The sequence below is a fragment of the Anabrus simplex genome, chromosome 5, assembly GCF_040414725.1.
Source record: "Anabrus simplex isolate iqAnaSimp1 chromosome 5, ASM4041472v1, whole genome shotgun sequence".
NCBI lineage: Eukaryota > Metazoa > Arthropoda > Insecta > Orthoptera > Tettigoniidae > Anabrus > Anabrus simplex.
In genome coordinates, this window is record NC_090269.1 from 274646082 (window position 1) to 274673804 (window position 27723).

Consider the following 27723-nt stretch of genomic DNA (forward strand, 5'->3'; position numbering starts at 1 on the left):
AGCTTCCTGCCTCCGGGAGTACTGCGGTGAGAGCATATACATTCACGGTGACCTCTGTTTGTCGTAAGAGGCGACTAAACGAGGTGGTTCACCAGGGACTCTTTCTACTTGGACTCCCCCCGTGGTTCGGGGTGATAGAATACATCTACAGTATTTCCTGCCTGTCGAAAGAGACGTCTGAAAGGCGAACCTAGGGTATCTCACTTTGGGAGCGTAGGTTGGCAACCACTGAATTTGGAGTTGCTTCCACTTACTTATAGCAGGCACCTCATTTTCAGCTTTCCTATTTGACCTCCATTGGTCAATTTTTTTTTTTTTTTTTTTTTTTTTTGCGAGGCTTAAGCATTCTTTCATTTTCGCGCCCGTCGTGGCCCTTCCCTTTCGCTTGCTGAAACCTTCATTCTTCGAAGGATCGTACCTCATCCTTTTTACTTTTGATTAGTGTTAAGAGGGACTGGTTGTGTAATTGTACTTCCTCTTGAAACGATAATCACCTCCTTAAAGGAAATAAACGTGATTATTCATGCCTGCGGTCAACCAGAGGAAAAAATCATCTCGAACTCTTTTTTTTTTCAGAATACAGAGGAAAGAATATCATTAAAATTTATGTTAATGTACGGTATTTAAAAATAAAAATTAGATACATTGACAACGGAAGAGAATAAACCCCTCAGATAAAAGAATGCTGGTGATTATTGTTATGGAGGAGTACAACTACTAGACAATCATATCCTCTAAACGCTAATCAGGAGATAAATAGGAGGACCGTGATCCTTCGAAGATTGAAGGTATTAGCAAACGAAAGGGGAAGGCGACGAAGGGAGTAAAGATGAAAGACTTGAGTTGTACATTTCCTGCAAATAATGATGATCACCGCATTCAAATAATTAAGGAAGCTTATGAGTTGTATTTTGATTGCAAGATGGATCTGAATCAGAATTGGGCCCCTAACATATGTTGTGCTTTATGTGTAACTCTACTGACTGGATGGATGAAGGGGACTCGCCACATGCCTTTTGGAATTCCGATGCAGTGGAGGGAATCTACGAATCATTTGACCGATTGCTATTTTTGTGTGACTAATATCTCTGGTATATCTTCAAAGTCAAAACCTACAGTTGTATATCCGTCTCTGAAATCAGCAACCAGACCGGTTCTACATGGTCCAGGGCTTCCTATATCTTCTCCACCAGATAGATCGTTGATGCATGGAGATGAAGAAGTTGATGTTGGTGAAGAGTTATGTGATGATAAAATGGATGACGATCAACCCTTTGTAGAAAGTTCTGCTGCTTCTTCTGAGCCTCATTTACTTACACAATCAGATCTAAATGATTTGGTTCGTGATCTTAATTTGTCTAAAGCCAAATCAGAATTACTCGCTTCAAGACTAAAAGGCTGGAACCTTATAGAGAAAGATACCAAAGTCTGCTTCTTCCGCCAACGTCAAAAGGAATTTGAGCATCTTTTTTCTAAAAAGGAAGAACTAGTTTTCTGCAATGATGTTACAGGTCTCTTCGAGTTACTAGGGCAGCAGCATAATCCAGAAGAATGGCGTTTATTCATTGATTCTTCAAAAAGAAGTTTGAAAGCGGTACTGCTTAACAATGGAAATACATTTCCATCAGTTCCTGTAGCCCATACAGCTAACTTACAGGAATCATATGAGAACATGAAAATGGTACTATCCGCTATCCAGTATGAAAAGTATTCCTGGCAGATATGTTCAGATTTGAAAGTTGTAGCCCTCTTACTTGGTTTGCAGTTAGGATATACGAAATTTTGCTGCTTTTTATGCAAGTGGGATAGTCAAGATAGAAATAATCACTATATAAAAAAGAACTGGCCAAAAAGACAGTCATTTACTTCAGGACAGGAAAATGTCGTTCATCAGCCTCTTGTTGCATCTGACAAAATCATACTGCCCCCATTACACATAAAACTAGGTTTGATTAAGAATTTTGTAAAAGCACTTGATCATAGTACGGATGCATTTCAATTTCTCCAAACCAAATTTCCAAAAATATCTGTAGCTAAACTAAAGGAAGGCATATTTGTTGGTCCTCAGATCAAAGAACTGATGAAAGATACAGTGTTTGAAAGCAAGTTAAAAACATACGAACTAGCTGCATGGTCATCATTTAAGAAGGTGGTCACAAACTTTCTAGGAAACTACAGGTCAGAGAATTACAGGGAACATATTAGTGAACTTCTACAAAACTATAAACACATAGGATGTAATATGTCTCTTAAAATACACTTCTTGGACTCGCATCTTGACTTTTTCCCTGAAAATCTCGGCGCTGTCTCAGACGAACACGGGGAACGTTTCCATCAAGACATCGTCTAATTTGAAAGCCGTTATCAGGGAAAATGGGGTCCAAATATGCTGGCTGACTACTGCTGGTCACTCAAAAGGGATGTTCCTCAAGATAAGTTCAGCCGAAAATCTACCTCTCATACTTTTTAGGTATGTAAATGAAATTTAAGTTTAGATAATAAATTTTAGTAGGAACAACAACATTTTTTTAATTTTTTGAAAATTACTCAAAAACTGTGAGTGATGGAAAAATTCTAAAAGCGGATTTGAAATCAGCAGAAAAAGTGTATGTAAATTAAAATGCATGTAAATTCAATTTAAGATAATAAATTTTAGTAGGAATAACAATTTTTAACATTTTTTTAATTTTTTGAAAATTACTCAAAAACTGTGCGTGATAGAAAAATTCTAAAAACAGGTTTGAAATCAGCAGAAAAAAGTGTACCAGAAACACCCTTTCACTTCCATTTAACAAACAAAAATTAAAATTTTGTTGCCCAGTGTAATCGAAGTTTTTAGACTTATGGATAATTTTACATTCATAGGTGTTAAATAAATTGTTACCGTAGATATATAATTTGGAAAGAAAGAAAGAAAGAAAGAAAGAAAGAAAGAAAGAAAGAAAGAAAGAAAGGAACGTGGAGTGGACTAACCTGTTATGTTTAAGTTATTTTCTCTGGTGAAGGTAAAGTTATTCACTGCATAAAAATAATCTAATTAAATAAAATTGCCAATAATTTCTTATTTTTTAAAGGTTTTGGAATGTCAGATCAAGATTGCAGAACTCCGTTGACTGCTTCAAGACTTCGTAAGGATATCTTCTGTGGTTACGACAGAACTGTGCGACCAGCGAAGGATTTCAACTCGGTTATGACAATTGAGATTCACACAGAGATCAAATTCCTCCTTTTCGTAAGTGTTCTTCACGATTTATTTGATTGAAATTTAAAATTAATTTACGAGTTCACATCCCCATTTCTGGAGTTCCGAATCCTTTGCTGTTGGAGTAGGGGCGGGGTGTGTTAAAAAGAGTTTCCATTGCATTGCCAAGCCATGAAGTCAGTTAGTTGTACGGAAAGGAAAATTTTCATCTCGTATACCGGAGGTGTTGGCCGACTGACCGGCTCCATGGCTAAATGGTTAACGTGCTGGCCTTCGGTCACAGGGGTCCTGGGTTCGATTCCCGGCAAGGTCGGGAATTTTAACCATAATTGGTTAATTCCCCTGGCACGGGGACTGGGTGTATGTGTCGTCTTCAACATCATTTCATCCTCATCACGATAAACAGGTCGCCTAAGGGCGTCAAATCAAAAGACGTGCACCTGGCGAGCCGAAGCCCTCGGACACTCCTAGCACTAAAAACCATACGCCATTTCATTTCATTGGCAGACTTACATTAAAAAGGAGCCTTTTATGTCCGCATTGCTTGTAGACTATTCCAGCTTCCTCCAGGAGGCGATAAAATATACCCAGGGTATCTCCTGCCTGTCGTAAAAGGCGACTAAAAAGGTTAACCGTCCACCTCTGTGGTGTAGTAGTTAGTGTGATTAGCTCCACCCCTCCCCCCCAGAGGTCCGGGTTCGAGTCCCGGCTCTGCCACGAAATTTGAAAAGTGTATGAGGGCTGGAACCGTGATGTGAGTATAATGGTGTGTCAGTGCGCATCCAGTCTACCGTAGTGACGTCACGCTGGGAGCAAAGCAGGGAAGGCGGTTAACATCTCTCGCGCTGTGAAGAGAGCGCATCGTTCAAAATGTATTTATTTACAATCGAGAGGCCTCAAATATGTTACTATAGTCAATTTATGTAATGAATGCCTTATACATAAGCGTTATAGTTTTAGCAGTTTGTAATTTTTGACATTTTCTTGGACGTTTTTCTACGTTATAAGAGAATGTTCTTCCTGTTTAATTGTTTTAAGCGAATATACGATCTTGTGCGCGCTATGGTTTTGCTCTGGACAGGTAGCCTAAATGGAAAATATTGATAGTGTTTGTCGGAATTTCTCAATTAGTGAAGGAAATACTTGGAGCTGAATGTAAAACTCACAGACCAACAGAGAGGAGTGTAACAGTGATCGCCAGTAGTATAATGGGAGAGTTCGGCGGCCTCCTCCTCCTCCGGCTCTCGGAAGAGGCCTCCTCCTCAGCCAGTGGCCTCCTCCTCCTCCTCAGCCAGTGGCCTCCCAGTGGCCACCTCCTCCTCCTCCTCAGCCAGTGGCCTCCCAGTGGCCTCCTCCACCTCAGCCAGAGGCCTCTTCCAGTGCTGCCAACTTAACCTAACTAGCGCGAGATAAACAAAGCCACGTGCTTTTTGACAGACAACAACGCACCGCTAACCTCAGTACTGCCATCTTGACGGGCCTAAACCTCAGTAGTGCCAACTTAACCTCACAAGCGCGAGGTAAACAAAGCCACGTGCTTTTTGACAGCCACGTGCTTTTTGACAGATTTGTAAACAAAGCCACGTGCTTTTTGACAGCTGTCATCGACAACAACGCATCGCAAACCTCAGTACTACCATCTTGACGGGCCTAAACCCCAGTAGTGCCAACTTAACCTAACTAGCATGAGGTAAACAAAGCCACGTGTTTTTTGACAGCCACGTGCTTTTTGACAGACAACAACGCATCGCTAACCTCAGTACTGCCATCTTGACGGGCCTAAACCTTAGTGGTACCAACTTAACCTCACTAGCGCGAGGTAAACAAAGCCACGTGCTTTTTGACAGCCACGTGCTTTTGACAGATTTGTAAACAAAGCCACGTGCTTTTTGACAGACAACAACGCATCGCAAACCTCAGTACTGCCATCTTGACGGGAATAAACCTTAGTGGTACCAACTTAACCTCACTAGCTCGAGATAAACAAATCCACGTGCTTTTTGACAGCCACGTGCTTTTTTGATAGCTGTCATCTGCCATCTTTGAGCACAGTGCTGCCCTCTTTAGCTACTTACCTTTGAAATGTGGTGGCGGATAATTTGAAAAAATGCTTTTCGACATGCAGCCATCTTTAATCCAGAGAGAACAGTGCTGCCCTCTATGTGGTGGCGGCAAATTCCACGTGCTCTTGTTTGAAAACATACTCACGTGCTTTTTTGACAGCTGTCATCCGCCATCTTTAATCCAGAGAGAACAGTGCTGCCCTCTATGTGGTGGCGGCAAATTGAAAAATTCCATGTAGAAACAAAGCCATGTGCTTTTTTGACAGCTGTCATCTGCCATCTTTGAGAACAGTGCTGCCCTCTATGTGGTGACGGCAAATTCCACGTAGAAACATACTCACGTGCTTTTTTGACAGCTGTCATCCGCCATCTTTGAGAACAGTGCTGCCCTCTATGTGGTGGCGGCAAATTCCACGTAGAAACAAAGCTATGTGCTTTTTTGACAGCTGTCATCCACCATCTTTAATCCGAAGAGAACAGTGCTGCCCTCTATGTGGTGACGGCAAATTCCACGTAGAAACAAAGCCATGTGCAGCTGTCATCTGCCATCTTTAATCACCGTGCTGCCCGGTGACGGCAAATTCCACGTAGAAACAAAGCCATGTGCTTTTTTGACAGCTGTCATCCGCCATCTTTAATCACCGTGCTACACTCTATGTGGTGACGACAAATTCTAAATGCTTTACAAACCCATGTGCTTTTCTGACAGAGCTGTCATCCACCATCTTTAATCACCGTGCTGCCCCGGTGGTGGCAAATTCTACGTGCTTTACAAAGCTATGTGCTTTTTTGACAAAAAAAAAATTCTGCTCTCGAGATACTTACCGAACTATACTCACGAAACTGCTCATCACCTTCTTTCTTCTATGAGTAATAAACAAAAACTCTATCCTGCAAATAAGGAGCGGGAGGAAGGTGATACCTAACCTAAAATAAAAGAATATGCCAATTCTACATTATTTATTTACATCTTGTATGTACAAGTTTTATCTCGAATCATTTCACCCTAGCGTACTTCTCGATGCAATTCTTGAATGTACAAGTTTAGACTTGCCGTACCAGCGTTCCTCTCCCGAATTGTGATGTAAGACAGCGTAACGTAAGTACACACACCTCTAGCATAATGTTTATGTAAAGTAGTACTTATCAATACTACTATGCCCCCAGGCTAGCGTGTTGGTAGAATTTGGAATGACAAACCGTTTACAATCATCGCTATTAAGGGCTACCTTACTAATTAAATGAGTGTACAACTGGTGCTTCTTGCTTCTAATGACAGACATTTGCTTATGCAAAACAGGTGGATTACTTTTAATGCAATTGTTATAGTTTTCAAAACTTAGCTGATTCTGAACGACATTCTTTTTAACCCCCTTCAATCTCTTTATTTGTAATTCATTTAAGAGTTTTATGCAATATGACTTGGATTTAGTACCTACAAATGAATCGATAATATTCCCAGCACATTCATCTTTCATTTTACCTAGAACCTTTTTGTTCACTAGCGGTAGATGATATTGATTATCTGCAGGATAGTTACTCGTATCAAACCTACCCAAGTCAGGCTTTATATCATTGTAATAGTCATCAGTTTTGATTTGATAAATAAACGAATCGGTATCTGTGTAGAGCAATTGCGCATTATGCGCGTACTTCTTCATCATATAATCGTAATGGAATTCATACATGAGTGTTTTAGCCAATTCAAGTACTGTGAAGCCGACGTAGGTAGGTTTGTCATACTTAACCTTGACACGATTCATCTGTATAATAACTAAATTCTCGTGTATGATGGTGCAGCTGTGGAAATTTGGTTTACTTATTAAATAGTTAGCACCATACCTTTTCTTAATATTATCCCAGTTTGTAATCAATTTTACATCAACGCGTTTGTCAACATTCTCCATAGTCTTACCAAACACACTATTATTCATGAGCTTGTAGAAATCTTTTTCAAACTCGTTAACCGCATTCGTTCTTAAATTATTGTTCAGATCGATATATGGCTTTAGCCACGGTGACTGATTAAATTCTAGTACGCGATGAATTTTGGATAACTTCAAACCATGCTGCAAACACTGTTTTAAATTTCGGTAATGAATGATATACTTAGATTTATCGCATAAATTAGCAATGAGCATTTTCGTCGTTGATGCAATGTACGGGGACTTCATATTTTCAGGGCAGAACGGTAGGTCATTATGAGAAGTGTGTAACTCTTTCGGATACTGTAAGTCAACTTCGAGGAAATAACCTTTATCAGCTTCATCGCCTAGGGCGTGTAGCTGTAAAGCATCAATTTCGCACTGCGTCAGCCAGCGGAAACCACTCACCGGTAGATGCTGACTCATCGCCCACCCATACTGATTATTAGCATCCAGATAAACGATATACTGAGATTCCTGACTGGTATCGAAACTCGGCATGTACTTATTATTAGCACTCGAATACCGGCCGCTACACTGACTCAGACCGCCTCGAATGGATGCTTTTATAAAGTGCACCATATCGATATCCGTTAGCAGCTCCAAATTCACACGCGTGTATTTTAACATCGCGTCCCAACTTAACCCAGGTGCAGTAAAATACTGACATGGGTCAAGGCTGTAGGTGTTCATGCAAACACAGCGAAAATTTTCAAAAACATCAGCTAACAAAAGTACATCTGTCTTTAAATATAAATCGGAGTATTCACCCAGCGTTTGAATGTGGAACTGCTCCCAGATATGTTGTGCATGTAAATAGTCATCATCACTAATATCTGCTGAATTCAGCGAGCTGTAAAAGGATTGTTTCGATGGTAAGGCACGTTCTTCGAGGCGGTCTAAGCAGTCGAGATATTCGTAACAAAAAACACCCTTACGCCGAAGTAAATTAAACTGCGCTTCTTCGGGGAAAACGCGTCGAATTTCCGTAAATTGGTCAGGCTGTAAATGACTAGAAAGTTTATCGAGGCTACTCGCCATAAAGCGAAACGAGTCAAGGAATCTCAGTTTTATAGAATGCTCAGCATCTACTTTTACAGACTTTGCAAACGCAATGTACCGCTCTTTATTCTGAGGGATTATATCTACTTTTTCATCCGAAGCTCCAAATTGTGAAATGATGAAATGAGAGTCGTAACCAGATAAGTTATGAAAAATTACAGGGATGAATTTAGGAACTCTATACTTAAGATTACAGCTATAATGAGCGGCACATCTGTAGAAACCAGTTAAATGATCATGATCAAAAACTTTAGGGTCATTTTCGGAAAATTCCCCATCACAAATGCTACACTTTGTAGCACGTTCATGATCATTTAACTGAATTTCGGTGAGTGGCTTCATAGGAATATTACTATTCAGAATACGACCGAGACGAACTGCATCACTTTCAAGTCTTTCTAAAAATACTTTAGCAGCATCATGTCCTCGATACAGCTCTAACTTGTTAAGCGTACTATCGTAACTACACTTGATGTAATACGCGAAGCTATACGGGACATGCATGTGCGTAGTATTAGTGAAAGAGTTGTCAGGATTAGGTGAGCATGTGTTGCATGGCGTGAGGATGGCTTCAAAGTCTGCATAAATCACGAACGGTACCCACATCTGCTTGTGAAAATTTGTAAATTTTAAAACATTATTACCTGTAGTAGGTATCTCTGTACGTACATGATTGCAGTCATTCTTGGAATGCTTCGTTAACTGATCTTCGGTTTTAAAATACTGCAAGCATCCATCACATAGCCACTTTTTACCATTACGTTTTGACAACTGACTGCCAACAAGTCTACTCAGATTTTTAATCCAGCAAAAGTGGCTATTCTCACTGTTTTCAATATAGAGTAAATTAACGTGAGTACTCTTCTTATGACATGTATAATACAGAGGACCTACTACAGACTTTTTCTCTACACCATACACATTGATACTAATGTTATTTAGTTCCTCAAAGCGCTTAATATCCTTTAACTGTACGGGAAATTCTATACTATCGAAATTTAGCTGCGTTGAATAGTGTGGATAGGATGATGTTCTCTTAGCTACGTCTGATTTCGCAGGATTTAAAGCCGACATCACCGCCCATGCGAAACATGCTTCGTCATTGTTTTGGATGTTTACAACAGCTTCTTTTCGCTGAATCCATGTCGGCAGCTCGATGTACGATGAACCTCGCATGGGATTGTACTTATTGATGTTAACTTCTAGATACATTATCTCAACTAAAGCCCACCCTGATTCCTTTTCCTGAAATTCCTCGCTCTTAGTTGAAATAATGTTAGAGACATCCCTAAGTACATCACCAAAATTAGTCGACTCACTTATGACAAAATTCTTCGTATTAAATGATTTAATGTCCGTTATTTCGGATTCATCCGTGCTTTTAATGTACAAGGCGAAAAGTTCAAAATTAACTTTAAATAAACTATGATTGGACAAAGATTTAGCAAGAAGCTGTTGTACATCCGGTTGAACGCAATTTAAAAAGTTTGAAGTGCTCTGAAACTTTTGACTGGTGCGAATTCGGTAACTAGCAATCCTACTTTTAAATGCTGTATTAATTTCCTCGATGTTTGCGTTACTACCACTTCTACACGCATTATTTTTATGCGCATTACTCCGTAAGTGTCCCTGAAGATGCGAAGATGGTACATCAGTGTTACAGTGCTCGCAGTGAATAGTTTGAAGTTCATTTTTCCTAGGTTTTTTACTACTAGTACTTTCTACAGCTACATCAGTAGCTGCACGCTTTTTCCCTACTACTACCTGAGGGCAAGTAGATATTTGATGTACCTCTGCTAAGTGAGCCTGGTATTGCTCTACATTAGCGAAGTACAGCCCGCAAACATCACATAAAGCAGATGTTATGCTAGGGTGTTTTGCTTTTATATGACGTGCGAGGTTATCCTGTCTTATGAACGTTGCCTTACACTGTTCGCAGGGGAACATAGTTGGGTTATAGTCGCAAGCAGATAGCTGATGATGTTTTGTTTTTACATGGCGTGCAAGGTTGTCACGTCTTGTGAACATTGCCTTACACAGCTCGCATGGGAACATAGTGTCTTCTCTTTCTTCGAATAAAGTGTTTAGGCGAACAGCGTATGCAACAAGTTCTGAAAAGAGAACAACCAATAGAGATTAGCCTAAAGTTGCGATGTTCAACCTATAGAGGTTGGACATGGCTGTGAGTTAGGCCTATAGCATGAGGATTGATGAGAACGACTAAAGTTACGATGTTCGGAAGAAACCAAGTTTCAACCTGTTGAGGACAGACATAGCTACGTGTGCGTGTTTGAAATTATACCACGTCTATAGTATGTTGATTAAAGAGAACAACTATTTATCAATAGACTAAAGTTACGATGTTCGGAAGAAACCAACTTTCAACCTGTTGAGGGCAGACATAGCTATGTACGCACCTCGTCTATAGTATGTAGATTAAAGAGAACAACTATTTATCAATAGACTAAAGTTACGATGTTCGGAAGAAACCAAGTTTAAGCCTGTTGAGGACGGACATAGCTATGTACGCACCTCGTCTATAGTATGTAGATTAAAGAGAACAACTATTTATCAATAGACTAAAGTTACGATGTTCGGAAGAAACCAAGTTTCAGCCCGTTGAGGGCAGACATAGCTATGTACGCACCACGTCTATAGTATGTTGATTAAAGAGAACAACTATTTATGATTAGCTTAAAGTTACGGAAGAAACCAAGTTTCAGCCTGCTGAGGTCAGACATAGCTATGCGTGCGTGTTTGAAATTATAAGATTAACCTCTTCTATGACATGCAGATTAAAGAAAATAACTATTTGTCAATAGACTAAAGTTACGATGTTCGGAAGAAACCTAGTTTCAACCCGTTGAGGTCAGACATAGCTATGTGTGCGTGTTTGAAATTATACCACGTCTATAGCGTGAGGATTAAAGAGAACAACTATTTATCAATAGACTAAAGTTACGATGTTCGGAAGAAACCAAGTTTAAGCCTGTTGAGGATGGACATAGCTATGTACGCACCTCGTCTATAGTATGTAGATTAAAGAGAACAACTATTTATCAATAGACTAAAGTTACGATGTTCGGAAGAAACCAAGTTTCAACCCGTTGAGGGCAGACATAGCTATGTGTACGTGTTTGAAATTATACCACGTCTATAGTATGTTGATTAAAGAGAACAACTATTTATGATTAGCTTAAAGTTACGATGTTCGGAAGAAACCAAGTTTAAGCCTGTTGAGGACGGACATAGCTATGTACGCACCTCGTCTATAGTATGTAGATTAAAGAGAACAACTATTTATCAATAGACTAAAGTTACGATGTTCGGAAGAAACCAAGTTTCAGCCCGTTGAGGGCAGACATAGCTATGTGTACGTGTTTGAAATTATACCACGTCTATAGTATGTTGATTAAAGAGAACAACTATTTATGATTAGCTTAAAGTTACGGAAGAAACCAAGTTTCAGCCTGTTGAGGGCAGACATAGCTATGTACGCACCTCGTCTATAGCGTGAGGATTAAAGAGAACAACTATTTATCAATAGACTAAAGTTACGATGTTTTAGAAGAAACCAAGTTTCAACGAATAGAGGTCAGACATACCTTAAAATCTTCGCGCTGCAAACTGTTACTCGGATGTATAAAATGCGTGCGTTCAAGCCTGAAACTCGAATGATAATATTCTGGTCGTACCTAAAAAAAGAAGAAACATATATGAATGTAGTGTAGGGTACATCATCTAACCTAATTATCTTTACAACTCAAAGTTCGAAAACATACCTTTAAAAAAATGCACGTGCTGCAGGCTGTTACTGGGATGAATAAAATTGTTGCGTACTTTCGAACGGTACCTAAAAAAAGAACAAACATATATGAATGTAGATGTCTAGCGTAGAAGTTGCTTTGCAAATAAAAAAAGGTAATTAACAGTTCTACCTTACCTTAAGATAAAGGCTGAAGAATAATATTCACTGCAGACGGGAGATGTGTGCATGTAATAAACGCATACAGAGAACTGTGAGCACTTCGCGCAGACTGCTGCGGCTAAATATTCTGCTTGTTACCAAGCGGATATGATAATCGCTGAGCTGACAACTGCGGTACAGTCGGAACGAATGCAAACAAGAGCTCCTACCTGCAGGCTGACGTATTCAAACCTCCTGTTGATACCGAGGTGTCAGAATTTAAGAGTTCGATCCTTGGAAAGTTAGCGTGTGATCCTCAACTTCTCGAGGGTACATACGCGGTATTCCTTACCTGTAGGTATTGAGCTAAAGCTAGATCATGTAATGACGATCGCGCAGGCCCCTCGCCTAGCATTTACGGCTTCCAGTTCGAACCCGCTATCTTCCGAAGTAGCGAGAATGATTGAAGAGCGTTTGAGGGTGATTCATTTGTTGGATGGAGGCGTTAAGCTGACTTCTTCGGTAGGAGTAGGCTATGTCGGGATATCGATTTAAAATCCTAGTCAGGAAGGGCAACCGGTCGTATGGTGTGAGGCGGGGTGTGCAAAAAAGCTAGCAATAAGTAAGGGCTGTTGATGGGGACGTTAAACCTTGTGCAGACTCCTTCGAAAATGATTTTTTTGAGTACATGACTTGACGGTGATTCATTTGTCGGATGGAGGCAATAAGCCTTGTGCAGGCTTCTTCTAGTCGGGAGTAGGCTATGTATCGGTACCGGGATATCTAGTTATAAAACCCGCTACAACAAATTTATCACGTATACTGCGATTTAAAATCCTAGTCAGGAAGGGCAGCCGGTCGTATGGTGTGAGGCGGGGTGTGCAAAAAAGCTAGCAATAAGTAAGGGCTGTTGATGGGGACGTTAAACCTTGTGCAGACTCCTTCGAAAATGATTTTTTTGAGTACAAGACTTGACAGTGATTCATTTGTCGGATGGAGGCAATAAGCCTTGTGCAGGCTTCTTCTAGTCGGGAGTAGGCTATGTATCGGTACCGGGATATCTAGTTATAAAACCCGCTACAACAAATTTATCACGTATACTGCGATTTAAAATCCTAGTCAGGAAGGGCAGCCGGTCGTATAAAACTATGGTGTGAGGCGGGGTGTGCAAAAAAGCCAGCATTAAGTAAGGGCTGTTGATAGGAGGCGTTAAACCATGTGCAAGCTCCTTCACCAGGAGAAGCCTACATGCCGGTACCGTGCAGGTTCTTTCGATAGGAGTAGGCACTGTGTGTGTTTTAACCTCTCCGTACAATCATGATAGTTTACGTTAGGAACTTACATAGGCTAAATGCTACACATTCTATGGCAGAGCCGGGAATCGAACTCGGACCTCCGAGGGTAGCAGCTAACTACTGCACTACAGAGGTGGACTATTTCAGAATATTTTACAACCTTAATTAGTACTATGTTTTAAGAGCTTGAATGGTACTCACATAAGAAGACGTTCGCGAGTTACAAGCCGCTTATCAGTGTCTTCGTTCAAGGTCGAGCCGGAAGATACGTATACAATTTCAGCTAACACATGCATTCCACACAACTCGCTCAGAATGACTGTGCCGATACTTCGAGGACTGTAGGACAAATCTATAGCCTACAGTATGCATGCCTCTCACCCGGTAGTCTCGGGTTCGATTCTCTTGGGAATAAAAATGTGTTTAAATCGCATGAATGTGTTGAGTTGTCCTTCCTGATGCAAAACTAGCAGTATCTAACCTCATAGTTTTACGACCGGTTGCCCTTCCTGACAACTCGGATTAAGAATCTGTCGAGAATCGGGGATTTACAGCTAGATCAACTTCTTAGATTTTAAATCACGAACTATTGTTTTACGGCCGGATGCCCTTCCTGACTAAGATTTTAAATCGCAAGAATTTGTTTTTAAGACTAGTCGCCCTCCCTGATGCAAAACTAGCAGTATCTAAGCTCTTGGTTGCCCTTCCTGACAACTCGGATTAAGAATCTGTCGAGAATCGGGGATTTACAGCTAGCTTAGATTTTAAATCACGAACTAACAAGAGCACGTGGAATTTACCGCCGCCAGGGCAGCACTGTTCTCTCTGGATTAAAAGCTTTGTTTCCAAACAAGAGCACGTGGAATTTGCCGTCACCGGGGCAGCACGGTGATTAAAGATGGTGGATGACAGCTCTGTCAGAAAAGCACATGGGTTTGTAAAGCATTTAGAATTTGTCGCCACCACATAGAGTGTAGCACGGTGATTAAAGATGGCGGATGACAGCTGTCAAAAAAGCACATGGCTTTGTTTCTACGTGGAATTTGCCGTCACCGGGCAGCACGGTGATTAAAGATGGCAGATGACAGCTGCACATGGCTTTGTTTCTACGTGGAATTTGCCGTCACCACATAGAGGGCAGCACTGTTCTCTTCGGATTAAAGATGGTGGATGACAGCTGTCAAAAAAGCACATAGCTTTGTTTCTACGTGGAATTTGCCGCCACCACATAGAGGGCAGCACTGTTCTCAAAGATGGCGGATGACAGCTGTCAAAAAAGCACGTGAGTATGTTTCTACGTGGAATTTGCCGTCACCACATAGAGGGCAGCACTGTTCTCAAAGATGGCAGATGACAGCTGTCAAAAAAGCACATGGCTTTGTTTCTACATGGAATTTTTCAATTTGCCGCCACCACATAGAGGGCAGCACTGTTCTCTCTGGATTAAAGATGGCGGATGACAGCTGTCAAAAAAGCACGTGAGTATGTTTTCAAACAAGAGCACGTGGAATTTGCCGCCACCACATAGAGGGCAGCACTGTTCTCTCTGGATTAAAGATGGCGGATGACAGCTGTCAAAAAAGCACGTGAGTATGTTTTCAAACAAGAGCACGTGGAATTTGCCGCCACCACATAGAGGGCAGCACTGTTCTCTCTGGATTAAAGATGGCTGCATGTCGAAAAGCATTTTTTCAAATTATCCGCCACCACATTTCAAAGGTAAGTAGCTAAAGAGGGCAGCACTGTGCTCAAAGATGGCAGATGACAGCTATCAAAAAAGCACGTGGCTGTCAAAAAGCACGTGGATTTGTTTATCTCGAGCTAGTGAGGTTAAGTTGGTACCACTAAGGTTTATTCCCGTCAAGATGGCAGTACTGAGGTTTGCGATGCGTTGTTGTCTGTCAAAAAGCACGTGGCTTTGTTTACAAATCTGTCAAAAGCACGTGGCTGTCAAAAAGCACGTGGCTTTGTTTACCTCGCGCTAGTGAGGTTAAGTTGGTACCACTAAGGTTTAGGCCCGTCAAGATGGCAGTACTGAGGTTAGCGATGCGTTGTTGTCTGTCAAAAAGCACGTGGCTGTCAAAAAACACGTGGCTTTGTTTACCTCATGCTAGTTAGGTTAAGTTGGCACTACTGGGGTTTAGGCCCGTCAAGATGGTAGTACTGAGGTTTGCGATGCGTTGTTGTCGATGACAGCTGTCAAAAAGCACGTGGCTTTGTTTACAAATCTGTCAAAAAGCACGTGGCTGTCAAAAAGCACGTGGCTTTGTTTACCTCGCGCTTGTGAGGTTAAGTTGGCGCTACTGAGGTTTAGGCCCGTCAAGATGGCAGTACTGAGGTTAGCGGTGCGTTGTTGTCTGTCAAAAAGCACGTGGCTTTGTTTATCTCGCGCTAGTTAGGTTAAGTTGGCAGCACTGGAAGAGGCCTCTGGCTGAGGTGGAGGAGGCCACTGGGAGGCCACTGGCTGAGGAGGAGGAGGAGGTGGCCACTGGGAGGCCACTGGCTGAGGAGGAGGAGGAGGCCACTGGCTGAGGAGGAGGCCTCTTCCGAGAGCCGGAGGAGGAGGAGGCCGCCGAACTCTCCCATTATACTACTATCGCCGATTAAATGACTAATTAGGTACGGCTCCTCTACGACCGAACCAGTGACAAGTTCGTTTGCGTGTTCAATGTTGAAGGTCTATGCGGTACAGATATTGTAAAATCTCTTGCTCTCGCGAATACACTGTTGTGTTTTCTTGTAATCCGACTTTGAAAGAAGTTCTCTAGTCCTGCTGCCTACTTCCTCGTTAAAGGCTTAGGAGTCTCCGATCTATCCCTTTTAGTTCAGAAATTATTACTGTAATGCCTTTCGGCAAAACAATCCAGATTGTGTGTATTTCTATTCACCAGCTGATAAAATACTTACAATGGTTGAATGATGATTTCATCGATTACGTTAAAATAATTCGGTTGGAATCAAAACGTGAAAAACTGAAGTGTCTGACCAATGAGACGGCAGATGCTGTCTTGCTAACTGTGAAATCTACAGTGGAATGCATGTCCTATCTGTTACAAAATCGGTTATTTTATGTTCTCGCTGGATAATTTTCAGGAGACGCAATAGAAGCTCTATTTAGTTCAGTGAGATTGGGTGGTGGATTTAATGACATGACGAACGCACGCACTGCATTATGTGCTATAAAACGTATCCTGAAATCTGGTCATGAACAAAGGGTCAGCGAAATAGTGATAGGAATTTTTTTGCGTCCACTGCTGGTAAATAACAGTAAATAAAGGACTGAAAAGGTGCTCCGTTACTGGTGTCAAGAACATTCTGAAATATGTATGTACCATGCAGCAGTGGGATGATCCTAATATATCTACTGTAACTGGTAAGATTTTATATATTTTACGTTTCTGTATCTTAAGCCAAGCTCAAATGAGAAATCTTAGTTTCTGTATGTACATTATCTTCTCAATTAGCAACATGTTAAGAATTATTTTTCATTTTATATTGGTGTTACGGACCAACTCTCATTTAACCAACATGTGCTCTGGGTGCGGTAAGTGCTGCCATCTTCAATGTCGCTGTAAACGTAATTCTCGCGGCACAGAGCAGGCAGTATATAGAGATTGAGACGGCGGTGGTGTGTTCTAATGTTTTTACTACGCGTTTAAAATCGTAAATTCATAAGATTCTTCTTCATTATTATTATTATTATTATTATTATTATTATTATTATTATTATTATTATTATTATTATTATTATTATTAGTATTAGTATTAGTATTATTATTATTTAATTATGTTTGTGTAACCAGTTACAAAGTTACATTACGGAAGATGGCTTCGGCTTCAGATCTTAACCGCTGCCCACTTAGATTATTTATTGTTCCTCCAGCGTCTTCGTCAGCACTGCCTTCATCTGCGTCGTACCTTACCGGCGGAAGAGCCATGAATACAGCCACGTAGTTGGCTCCTAACATATCTGGAGGCTCCTCCTCCTCCTCCACTAATGCCACAATCTAGTGCATGGACAGGCTCCTACATGAGATGAAAAAGATAACGAAAATGCAAAAACGTGCACAGAAGTACTAAGAAAATGGTCAGAACTATAATAATATGTCAACAGACACCGGAATTTCCGCCTCTGTGATGTAGTGTGGTTAGTGTGATCAGCTGCCACCCCCGGAGGCCCGGGTTCGATTTCTGGCTCTTCCACGAAATTTGAAAAGTGGTACCAGGGCTGGAACGGGGTCCACTCAGCCTCGGGAGATCAACTGAGTAGAGGTGGGTTCGATTCCCACCTCAGCCATCCTGGAAGTGTTTTTCCGTGGTTTCTCACTTCTCCTCCAGGCAAATGCCGGGATGGTACCTAACTTAAGGCCACAGCCATTTCCTTCCCTCTTCCTTGTCTATCCCTTCCAATCTTCCCATCCCCCACCAAAGCCCCTGTTCAGTATAGCAGGTGAGGTCGCCTGGGCGAGTTACTGGTCATCCTCATCATCAGTAGGGATTGATTGATTGATTGATTGATTGATTGATTGATTGATTGATTGATTGATTGATTGATTGAATAGTTTTCGTATACATGACTGTACTATTACACAATTGTTTCAATAATACATTCCAATGTCTCACGTCCAGGACACTGCCCTTGAGGCGGTAGAGGTGGGATCCCTCGCTGAGTCCGAGGGAAAACCAACTCTGGAAGGTAAGCAGGTTAAGAAAGAACAGATACCAGAATAAAATTTAATGTTTTTGGTATAATTTGTGCTTGGTGCTGCGAAAATGCGACACTCGTAATCTAACTATACTAGACTTAACTAAAGTTGGCGTCTGGCAGGTAAGGTTGGAGGGAGGAGCATTGCACGTGCCATTTCACGATGTTGCCACATTCCAGCATTCTTTTCTACATGCTCTTACCCCTCGCTTCCGGCTCACTTGTTCCCTCCTTCATTCTGACCGCTGTGATCTGCTGTAGACTACCTGGCCAGGCGGTGTCGTCCGATTTGCGATCACTCTTATACAAACATTCAGGTTCTTATCAGTGACAGTGACAGGTTTGGCAACTCCCAGCAAGACGAGCTGCCCTTAAGTTTTATCTCCATGGCAACCGCAGTCGCCCCACCCTCGTTTCCATGGCAACCACACAGCCACTCCCTTTATCCCGCCTCGGCAGGCAGTAAACGGACCTCCCTCTAAGAAATGTCAGACACCAACTCTTATTATTAGAAGTATAGTCTGAGTGACCCATTGTTGCATCCGAGATTAATGTTTTTCACACAGGCTACGCTATAAACACGAGTCCGTCATTATAGCTTCAGTTTCATTAGGATTTACTTACCGTTGTTGTCGGTCAGGCACCGCCATTTTCGGAGTTCATTCATGTTTCAATTCACCAGCTATCCATAGGACGACACGCTGTCTCATACGGTGAGTAACACGTGGAGCTCGTAGCTTGAGTTATGTTGTAACTATATGGCTAACACCAAAGAGTTCACAATAGCTGCTGCCAACTTTATTTAACAAAATTTATATCACTGTACGCTGTTGCGAAAATGCATCACCGGGAACTAATCGGTTTTAGCTCTTTTACATTTTAAGTTTCTTAGTAAAGTTCTATACTTTTGTGCTCTATACTAGTGGCTTATGCCGGAGCAAGACGATACTGAAGGGAAATATTCTGTAATAAGATGGTGGACAGACAATAGATGCCTTCGTGGTGGTTTATATTGTAATGCTTTTTATTATTATTATTTGAAATAGGAAGGGGAGTTAGGGATTGGAATAACTTAGCAAGGGAGATGTTCAATAAATTTCCAATTTCTTTGCAATCATTTAAGAAAATGCTAGGAAAACAACAGATAGGGAATCTGCCACCTGGGCGACTGCCCTAAATGCAGACCAGTAGGGATTGATTGATTGATTGATTGACTGATCGATTGATTGATTGATTGATTGATTGATTGATTGATTGATTGATTGATTGATTGATTGATTGATTGATTGAATAGTTTTCGTATACATAACTGTACTAATAACACAATTGTTTCAATAATACATTCAAAAATATAGTACTTCAGTGCAATGGCGGCTGGTGGTATCTGAAGCTGGGTGTTGCACCAAAATTTTCAGTGTCACATTTTTATAGCTTACAGAAATAAACAAGAAACTCTATTATCGTTAAGTAATGAACTGCATTCCTACTAAAACTGTAATACATCTGTCAATTATAACCCAGGAAATAAGAGGCTAATTGTACACTGTAACTACAGTTACTCTTAATAATAATGTTATTGGCTATACTTCCTACTAACGACTTTTTACGGTTTCGGAGACGCCGAGATGCCGGAGTTCTTTTACACGCCAGTAAATCTACTGACACGAGGCTGATGTATATGAGCACCTTCAAATACCACCGGACTGAGCCAGGATCGAACCTGCCACGTTGGGGTTAGAAAGCCAGGGCCTCAACCGTCTGAGCCACTCAGCCTGGCACAGTTACTTTTGTCTCACTTGAACTGAAAATTTGCCGTCTGTTTTTTCATTGAAGCAAGATGTTGCTAATATTGTGGGTACCGAGCTCGATAGCTGCAGTCGCTTTAGTGCGGCCGGTATCCAGTATTCGGGAGATAGTAGGTTCGAACCCCACTGTCGGCAGCCCTGACAATGGTTTTCCGTGGTTTCATATTTTCACACCAGGCAAATGCTGGGGCTGTACCTTAATTAAGGCCACGGCAGCTACCTTCCCACTCCTAGCCCTTCCCTGTCCCATCGTCGCCATAAGACCTATCTGTGTCGGTGCGACGTAAAGCAACTAGCAAAATATATATATATTGTGGGTGGTCTGGTATAGCGTGGAAAAGAAATCACCCAGCAAGTTGGCCGTGCGGTTAGGGTCGTATAGCTGTGAGCTTGCATTCGGGGTATAAGCGGGTTCGAACACCACTGTCGGAAGCCCTGAAGATGGTTTTCTGCTGTTTCCCATTTTCACAACAGGCAAATGCTGTGGCTGTGCCTTTATTAAAGCCACGGTCGCTTCCTTCCAACTCCTAGTCCTTTCCTACCCTATCGTCGCCGTAACACCTATCTGTGCCGGTGCAACGATCAGCGAAATTTATAAATAAAATAAAATGTAAATGAAATTAACTTTGCAAGAAGAGAGAAAGTAGGAATGAAATAATCTCCGCAGAGTGGCACAATCTAACGGGAACATTTGGAACTGTTTCTCGGCAGGGGACTTGCTAGTCTCATGCATTTCCCTGAAACCAATACTGGCGAGCATGCTGGCTGATGCTGTGCAGGCTTAGGCTCGCCGCTGCTGAGGTACTGTACATTACACCGCGCTGTCCGCTAGGGAGTTGCCGTAGGAAAGTAAACCCCCTGAGTTTGATTCAAAGCCAGCAGCCTTTATTGGTCCATTACGAAGCATTGGTACAGCGAACGGCCAAAGATGGTTGATTTTAACTTGTTTTAGAATATATGTTAGGTTTATTAAACTTAAACATTGGAAGAAAAGAGGACAAATGAAGTTCAAAATTATTGGGAGTTGTGCAACCCTGCAACAATACCACGTACCGCCTCTGCTTCAATGTAAATATTGGAGTGCACATTTATATCACATCTATGACAACCTGAGCAATGAATACCCGTTCTAATGTTAAATTTCAGTTATTTAGAACATCGTATGTTAAGAAAGGTAGCAGAATAATTTTTACTTTACTTCTACTGGTCAAGAAGTTAAGATAAAACTTAACAAGTTCCTAACATGTATTAATGAGTTTAAGTTATATATTTTCTAATGTTACTCATTTCTCTGTGTTCTTATTGCAGAATGAATATACAGACCAACTATTTGTGACCAGCTGGATGATTTGGGTGAGTATCGGTGCGTGTCAGATAATTAATTCTCTTTCTCACGTACATAGATGCCCTTTGGATAGGGGTGGTAGAATACTTCCACGGAATGTCCTGCCTGTCTTAAGAGGCGATTAAAAGGGGTACCAGGGATTCTCAATTTGGGGTCGTGGGTTGGGGACCACGGTTCCTCTTAGCTGAGTCTGGCCTTTGCTTCCGTTTACTTGTGTCAGGTTCTTCATGTACCTTTCCTTTCCGACCTTTCTTGGTAAACTCTTGATCTCTTCTGATCCGACAGTATTAAGTTTGCGAGGCCTAGTAAGTCTTTAATTTTCACATCAATCAATCAATCAATCAATCAATCAATCAATCAATCAATCAATCAATCAATCAATCAATCAATCAATCAATCAATCAATCAATCAATCAATCAATCAATCAATCAATCAATCAATCAATCAATCAATCAATCAATCAATCAATCAATCAATCAATCAATCAATCAATCAATCAATCAATCAATCAATCAATCAATCAATCAATCAATCAATCAATCAATCAATCAATCAATCAATCAATCAATCAATGCTGTCGCTCAGGTGACAGATTCCGTATCAGTTGTTTACATAGTATTTCAAAGAAACTGAAAATTTATCAAACATCTCCCTTGGTGATTATTCCGGTCTCTATCTGCCCGTAAACGAGTATTTGCCCCAATTTGACCTGTTCAGTTCCAAATTTGTCTGCTTTTTATGATCTTTCCTACTCTTAAAACGCCACTTAAGCTTATTCGTCCCCAGTCATTCCAAGCCATCGCTCCACTGACAGCTCAAAACATTCCGCTTAATCGAGCTGTTCGTTTCTTCGACCGTTTCTTCCAAGTCTTCCCATCCCAAAGTTCGCAACATTTTCGTAACACTACTCTTCTGTCGGAAATAGCCCAGAACAAATTGTGCCCCTTTCCTTTGAATCTTTTCTAGTTCATATATTGTGACTTCCCCTCTCGGAGAACAATCATCGAACGAGAAATGCAACCATTCAAGCTAAGGGCGCCAATCTTTAAGTTGAGGACTTAAAGATAAAAATTTATAATCAAGCTTGGACGGACTCTTATCACAGGGGTGGGGTGATAGTGCACTAATCAATAAGCAGGAGAATTAGAAATCAAAAGGCTAATTAAGGCAGATTGATTAAAGTGAACTAGAAAAATACTATTTATTATATTGAATATAAATGACGACGGTTTAACGAGAACTGAATTTAAAATAGAAAATGAATTTAACAAAAAATTGAATGACTCTACTTCGCGAAAACTTGCAATATCTTTAACTCGCTTGCTCACCATGTAGTCTTGTTCTGCTGGTCCTTGGAAAGCTTCCATCCTTGTAGCTGGAACATCACCGGTCGTCTTTGAGATCACTTCATCTGCAGCTAAGTACCATTCCTACCTTGCAAATTGCACCTCCCACTAATTGGAAGATGACTTCAAAACTAACACTCCCTATTATGCTCTATCCCATATATTGGAGATAAGCCCTAAGTCATAGTTAGAAGAACCACCTTGGGTTTTATGGAGAGGATACTCAATTAAGAATCCTTCCAACTTTACTGAAAATGTGCTCTGAAGTTTCATTTCTATCTAGATTAATACTACCTATTGACTTAGACTGGTTCAAACCGGTCTTGTAGCCGAGCTGTACGTACTTCCTGATGAGAGTGGCTATACACCCCTCATTCAGAATTTCTAAGTACCATGTCGTGGTAAATGAAGTAATTAATGTAGAATACGAATGCAGAATCAAACGAAGAATCCGAAGAATCAAGTAGAAGAATCAAGTAGAAGATCAAGTAGAAGATTGTAGAAACTCAATAAGAATCACGTAGAAGATGAAGCCAAGAGCTCCAACACGCCCTTTTATAACCTTCTCTGGCGCTAATTACAGGTCGCTACACGTGGTCCAATCAGATGACACGTCTCTCCCCACTCCAGATATTAGAGTTGACGGGTCTTAACCCTGATATCAACTGTTCTTCTATTAGTCCTTTCACTCAGTATCCATGGCAACATGACGCTCCTTTGAAAATATAGGCGGTGATCAGTTTGAATAATTCTGGTCGAAATACGGTAGCTTACGTTAGAACGCTTGAACACGTGCTCGCTTTTCCCAGAACTTGGTGTCTAAATTTGTCCTTCCTTCTTCCTCGGTGATGTGGCAAGATAGAGGAAATCTACTGCAAGTTAATTTTAAACGAATGTCGCAAGAATCTAAGTGAATATTAGGATATTCAGCCCTCGTTTACAAGTCGTAGTTACAAAGTAATGAAATGATAGTGAGCAAATGATTAAACATGAATTATAATACAATTACATACCAAAATAAATATCATGACGTTAAATTCCTGAATTAATTACACATAATAAAATTAACATAATTACACTGTAACGTCTGGAACGTTACAATATCAAGTTCTTATATCAAGTATCCCTGGTGAGGGTCCCATACACTAGAACCATACTCTAATTAGGATATTACCAGTGTTCCCCCTGTGGGTGTGGGCGGTAGAATAACGCCCTCGGTATTCCCTGCCTGTCGTAAGAGGCGACTAAAAGGGGTCACAGGGGCTCTTAATTTGGGAGTGTAGGTTGGCGACTATGGGGCCCTTAGCTGATTCCTGGTTTGCTTCCACATACTTGTGCCAGGATCCTCAATTTCACCTACCCTGTCTGATCTCCCTTGGTCAACTCTTGTTCTTTTCCGACCCCGACGGTACTAGAGTACTTGAGGCCTAGCGAGTCTTTCATTTTCATGCCCTTCGTGGTCCTTGTCTTCCTTTGGCCGATACTTTCATTTTTCGCAGTGTCGGTTCCCTTCCATTTTCTCCTCTGATTAGTGTTATATACTGCAGAGGATGGTGCCTAGTTGTACGTCCTCTTAAAACAATAATCACCATCACCACCACTCTTACAGTGACTTATACGCCTTCTACTTTACATCCCTATTAAAGTCCCTAAATACCATCATAATCATATGAAGAGATAGGTAACCTTTATTTCCAGTCGCTTTTATGTGTTTACCCCAATTGAGATCTTTTCTTCGTAACGCTTCCTTTTCTATTACCGATATCTTCATTGCTTGAAGTGTCGGACCTCTTCCACTTTCCTCCTGATTAGTGTTAAGAGAGGAAGGTTGCCCAATTGGACTTTCTCTTAAAAATAACCACCACCACCACAGACATGGACGGAAGTATAAGGTGCCCATCGAACGTAGTTGCCTACATCGTTAGAAACGGACGTTTGTACCTCAAGGGCGAGGTGTGAAACGTACGTGCTCCTATCACCTGCTTGTGATGTAACTTATAATAAATAAAATAGCATAATAGCCCAACTGTGGAAACTATTGGCATTTTAACTGCAGAGAAGTAGCGACAACAATATCATTCGATCTGTTATTATGAGGTATTTAAATAACAAAATCTTTATTTCCTTTCTTCTTTCTTTCTTTCTTAATCCGTTTACCCTCCAGGGTTAGTTTCCCCCTCGGACTCAGTGAGGGATCCGACCTCTACCGCTTCAAGGACAGTGTTCTGGAGCGTGAGACTTTGGATCGGGGATACAACGGGGAATGAGGACCAGTACCTCGCCCAGGCTGTCTCACCTGCTATACTGAACAGTAGCCTTGTAGGGGGATGGGAAGATTGGAAGGGATAGACCTGGAAGAGGAAGGAAGCGGCCGTGGCCTTAAGTTAGGTACCACCCCGGCATTTGCCTGGAGAAGTGGGAAACCACGGAAAACCACTTCAAGGATGGCTGAGGCGGAAATCTAAACCCTTCTATTCAGTTGACCTCCCAAGGCTGAGCGGACCCCGTTCCAGACCTAATGCCACTTTTCAAATTTCGTGACAGAGCCGGGAATCGAACTCCGGATTCCGAGGGTGGCAGCTAATTACACTAACCACTACACCATAGAGGCGGCACAAAATTAACAATACTGTACTAAACAATGTTATTTGTTTAACGATCCCATTAAATGCTATAGACGGTGCATTGACGGAATTTCGGCTACTCCTCTGGGTATGGGCATACAGTAGAATACATTCATAGTATCCCTATCACGACTAAAAGGGGGTAACTCTTGAGCGGTCCTCGAAATGGGAAAGTGAACTGGAGAACTAAGATCCCATGACTGCGTCTGACAATGCTTCACTTACTTGCACCAGAACTCCCCACTTTCACTTTTCTATCCGGCCTCTCTTGATCAACTCTTGTTCTCTTCCGACCCGAAGACTAGAATGTCTTTTATTTTCATGCACTTCGTGGTTTCCTTTTCCTTTTGATTAGTGTTAATAATAATAATAATAATAATAATAATAATAATGGTTCTGTTAATTCCGTGTTTCACAGAATAGGACGCGTCAGGGTTGAATGGCTGGACAGGGGATTACTTAGAGCAATTTCGACTCTAACAAATTTGGAAATTGTACTTCTTTCCTTTCTTAAAATTGAGAGAAAGAGAGAAATTTACTAGTGTAACAAAGAACAGTTGAAAACGTTAACAACGAACTCGTCAGCTCTGACAATAAATTAGACTTAGAAGTCCTAAATCAGGTACAAAATAACTTGGGAGAAACTCCCTGTCGTGAAATTACATACGAAGGAACATAATTGCTCCTGACATGTACAATATTGTGAAAGAGCATAGTTTGCTCCGAACAGATACACTTTATAGGAGAGTCAGCTCCAAATACAAGAGTCTAGCCTCGAACAGGCAGTTAGTTGCTTTTAACACTCTTAATTACAGTAGGTAACCATAGGGTGACCTCACTTCAAAATGTTCATACGCGGTTGCCCAATGGTGGGCTTATCACTTGCGAAGTTCTACAATTAGTTTAATTACTGTTCCCACAGGGAAGCAAAACGAAGACACAGTTACCCTAAGAATACAGAATACATAGGGGCATAATTACCCATACTACAAGGCCTTAAGAATAAAAAGAAAAGGTTATACATAACAGGCCATTAACAGAAGGCAAGGAGGCGAAACACCAGCACTCCTTATAGGCATTTCTGGAAAGACGAGGACCTAAGTGGGCTTAAGGCCCAGTAACACAGAGGCTAATCCTATTCTAAAAAGGTTGACTAAAAGTGGAACATTTAAAAGCCGAGACAAGATTTTCAAAATTTAGAGGTTGAATACTTTAGTCACCCAACTCAAAAGTTGAAGGGGAGACAACTGAGGGTCACCACTCATACTCCTTTACATTAAATATTTCCCACAAGGGAATAGAAAGAGAGTCCAAGGAGTGCGCGGAAAGTCCTATATTTTAACAAACAAAAGACAAAATAACATTAAGAAAACGGCTGAAACCTTCCCCTCGAAATACCCGCAACCACGATCGCATGTTTAGGTAAATTCTACCATTATCTGACAGCGCTGGATCTTCTTCAAGAAAGCCGCGACCCTGCCTACCTAGCCCTCTCTGGCCTCCGTCAAGTCGCACTCTCAAGAAGTGGAACAATTCAGACAAGACGGCCCTAAAGTGCCCTCCTTATATAGTTCCGTAAGGGAAAGTTCTAGACTAAATTAAAATACAATATGCTGATAGGCTGAATTTCCATACACACCCCTGGGTTTGATTGGCTAGAGAACATACTCACAAGCATGTGATATAGAGGAGTAACCAACTTAAGTATCGGTACATTAAAAAACAATCCTCAGAAAAAGGTTTATCAATAACAAAAGCAAACTTTCCTAAGCTATTAGTTTATGTCTAGCCATAAGATGTCGCTTACAAATAGGCGGTAGAGCCATATAATCGTCGAAGAAGAAGGTTTTTTGGAAGTTTTTAAAAGTTCATGTCCGCTGGCACAGATGGCCGCAGAGAAGGCGCGCGGTTTAAATAGCCGGCGAAGGTGTCCCCCTGATACAACAATAATAATAACAATAATAATAATAATAATAATAATAATAATAATAATAATAATAATAATAATAATAATAATAATAATGAATTCCGCCTCTGTGGTGTAGAGGCTAGTGTGATTAGCTGCCTGCCCTGTAGGCCGGGGTTCGATTCCCGGATCTGCCATGAAATTTAAAAAGTGGTACGAGGGCTGAAACGGGGTTTACTCAGCCTTGGGAGGTCAACTGAGTGTGCTTTTACGTGGTTTCCCACTTCTCTTCCAGGCAAATGTCGGGATGGTATCCAACTTAAGGCCACGGTCATTTCCTTCTCCCTTCCTTGCCTATCCAATCTTACCACTCCCCGACAAGGCCCCTGTTCAGCACAGCAGACGAGGCCACCTGGTCGAGGTACTGGTTCTCCTTCCCAAGTGTATCCCCAACCCAAAGCCTCCCACTTCAGGACGCTGCCCTTGAGGCGAAAGAGGTGGGGTCCCTCGCTGAGTCCGGGGGAAATACCAACCCTG

At 41.3% G+C, this 27723-nt stretch overlaps 1 protein-coding gene across 2 annotated transcripts in view; it reads left to right on the forward strand.

The window, feature by feature from the left end:
* LOC136874832 (acetylcholine receptor subunit alpha-L1) overlaps positions 1-27723 on the forward strand; it is a 103431-nt gene that overhangs the window by 3001 nt on the left and 72707 nt on the right. For both annotated transcript variants that reach the window (XM_067148511.2, XM_067148512.2), the window contains exons 2-3: positions 3075-3232; positions 21273-21317. In XM_067148511.2, the coding sequence (XP_067004612.2) occupies positions 3075-3232; positions 21273-21317 (203 nt within the window). The remainder of the gene's footprint in view (positions 1-3074; positions 3233-21272; positions 21318-27723) is intronic.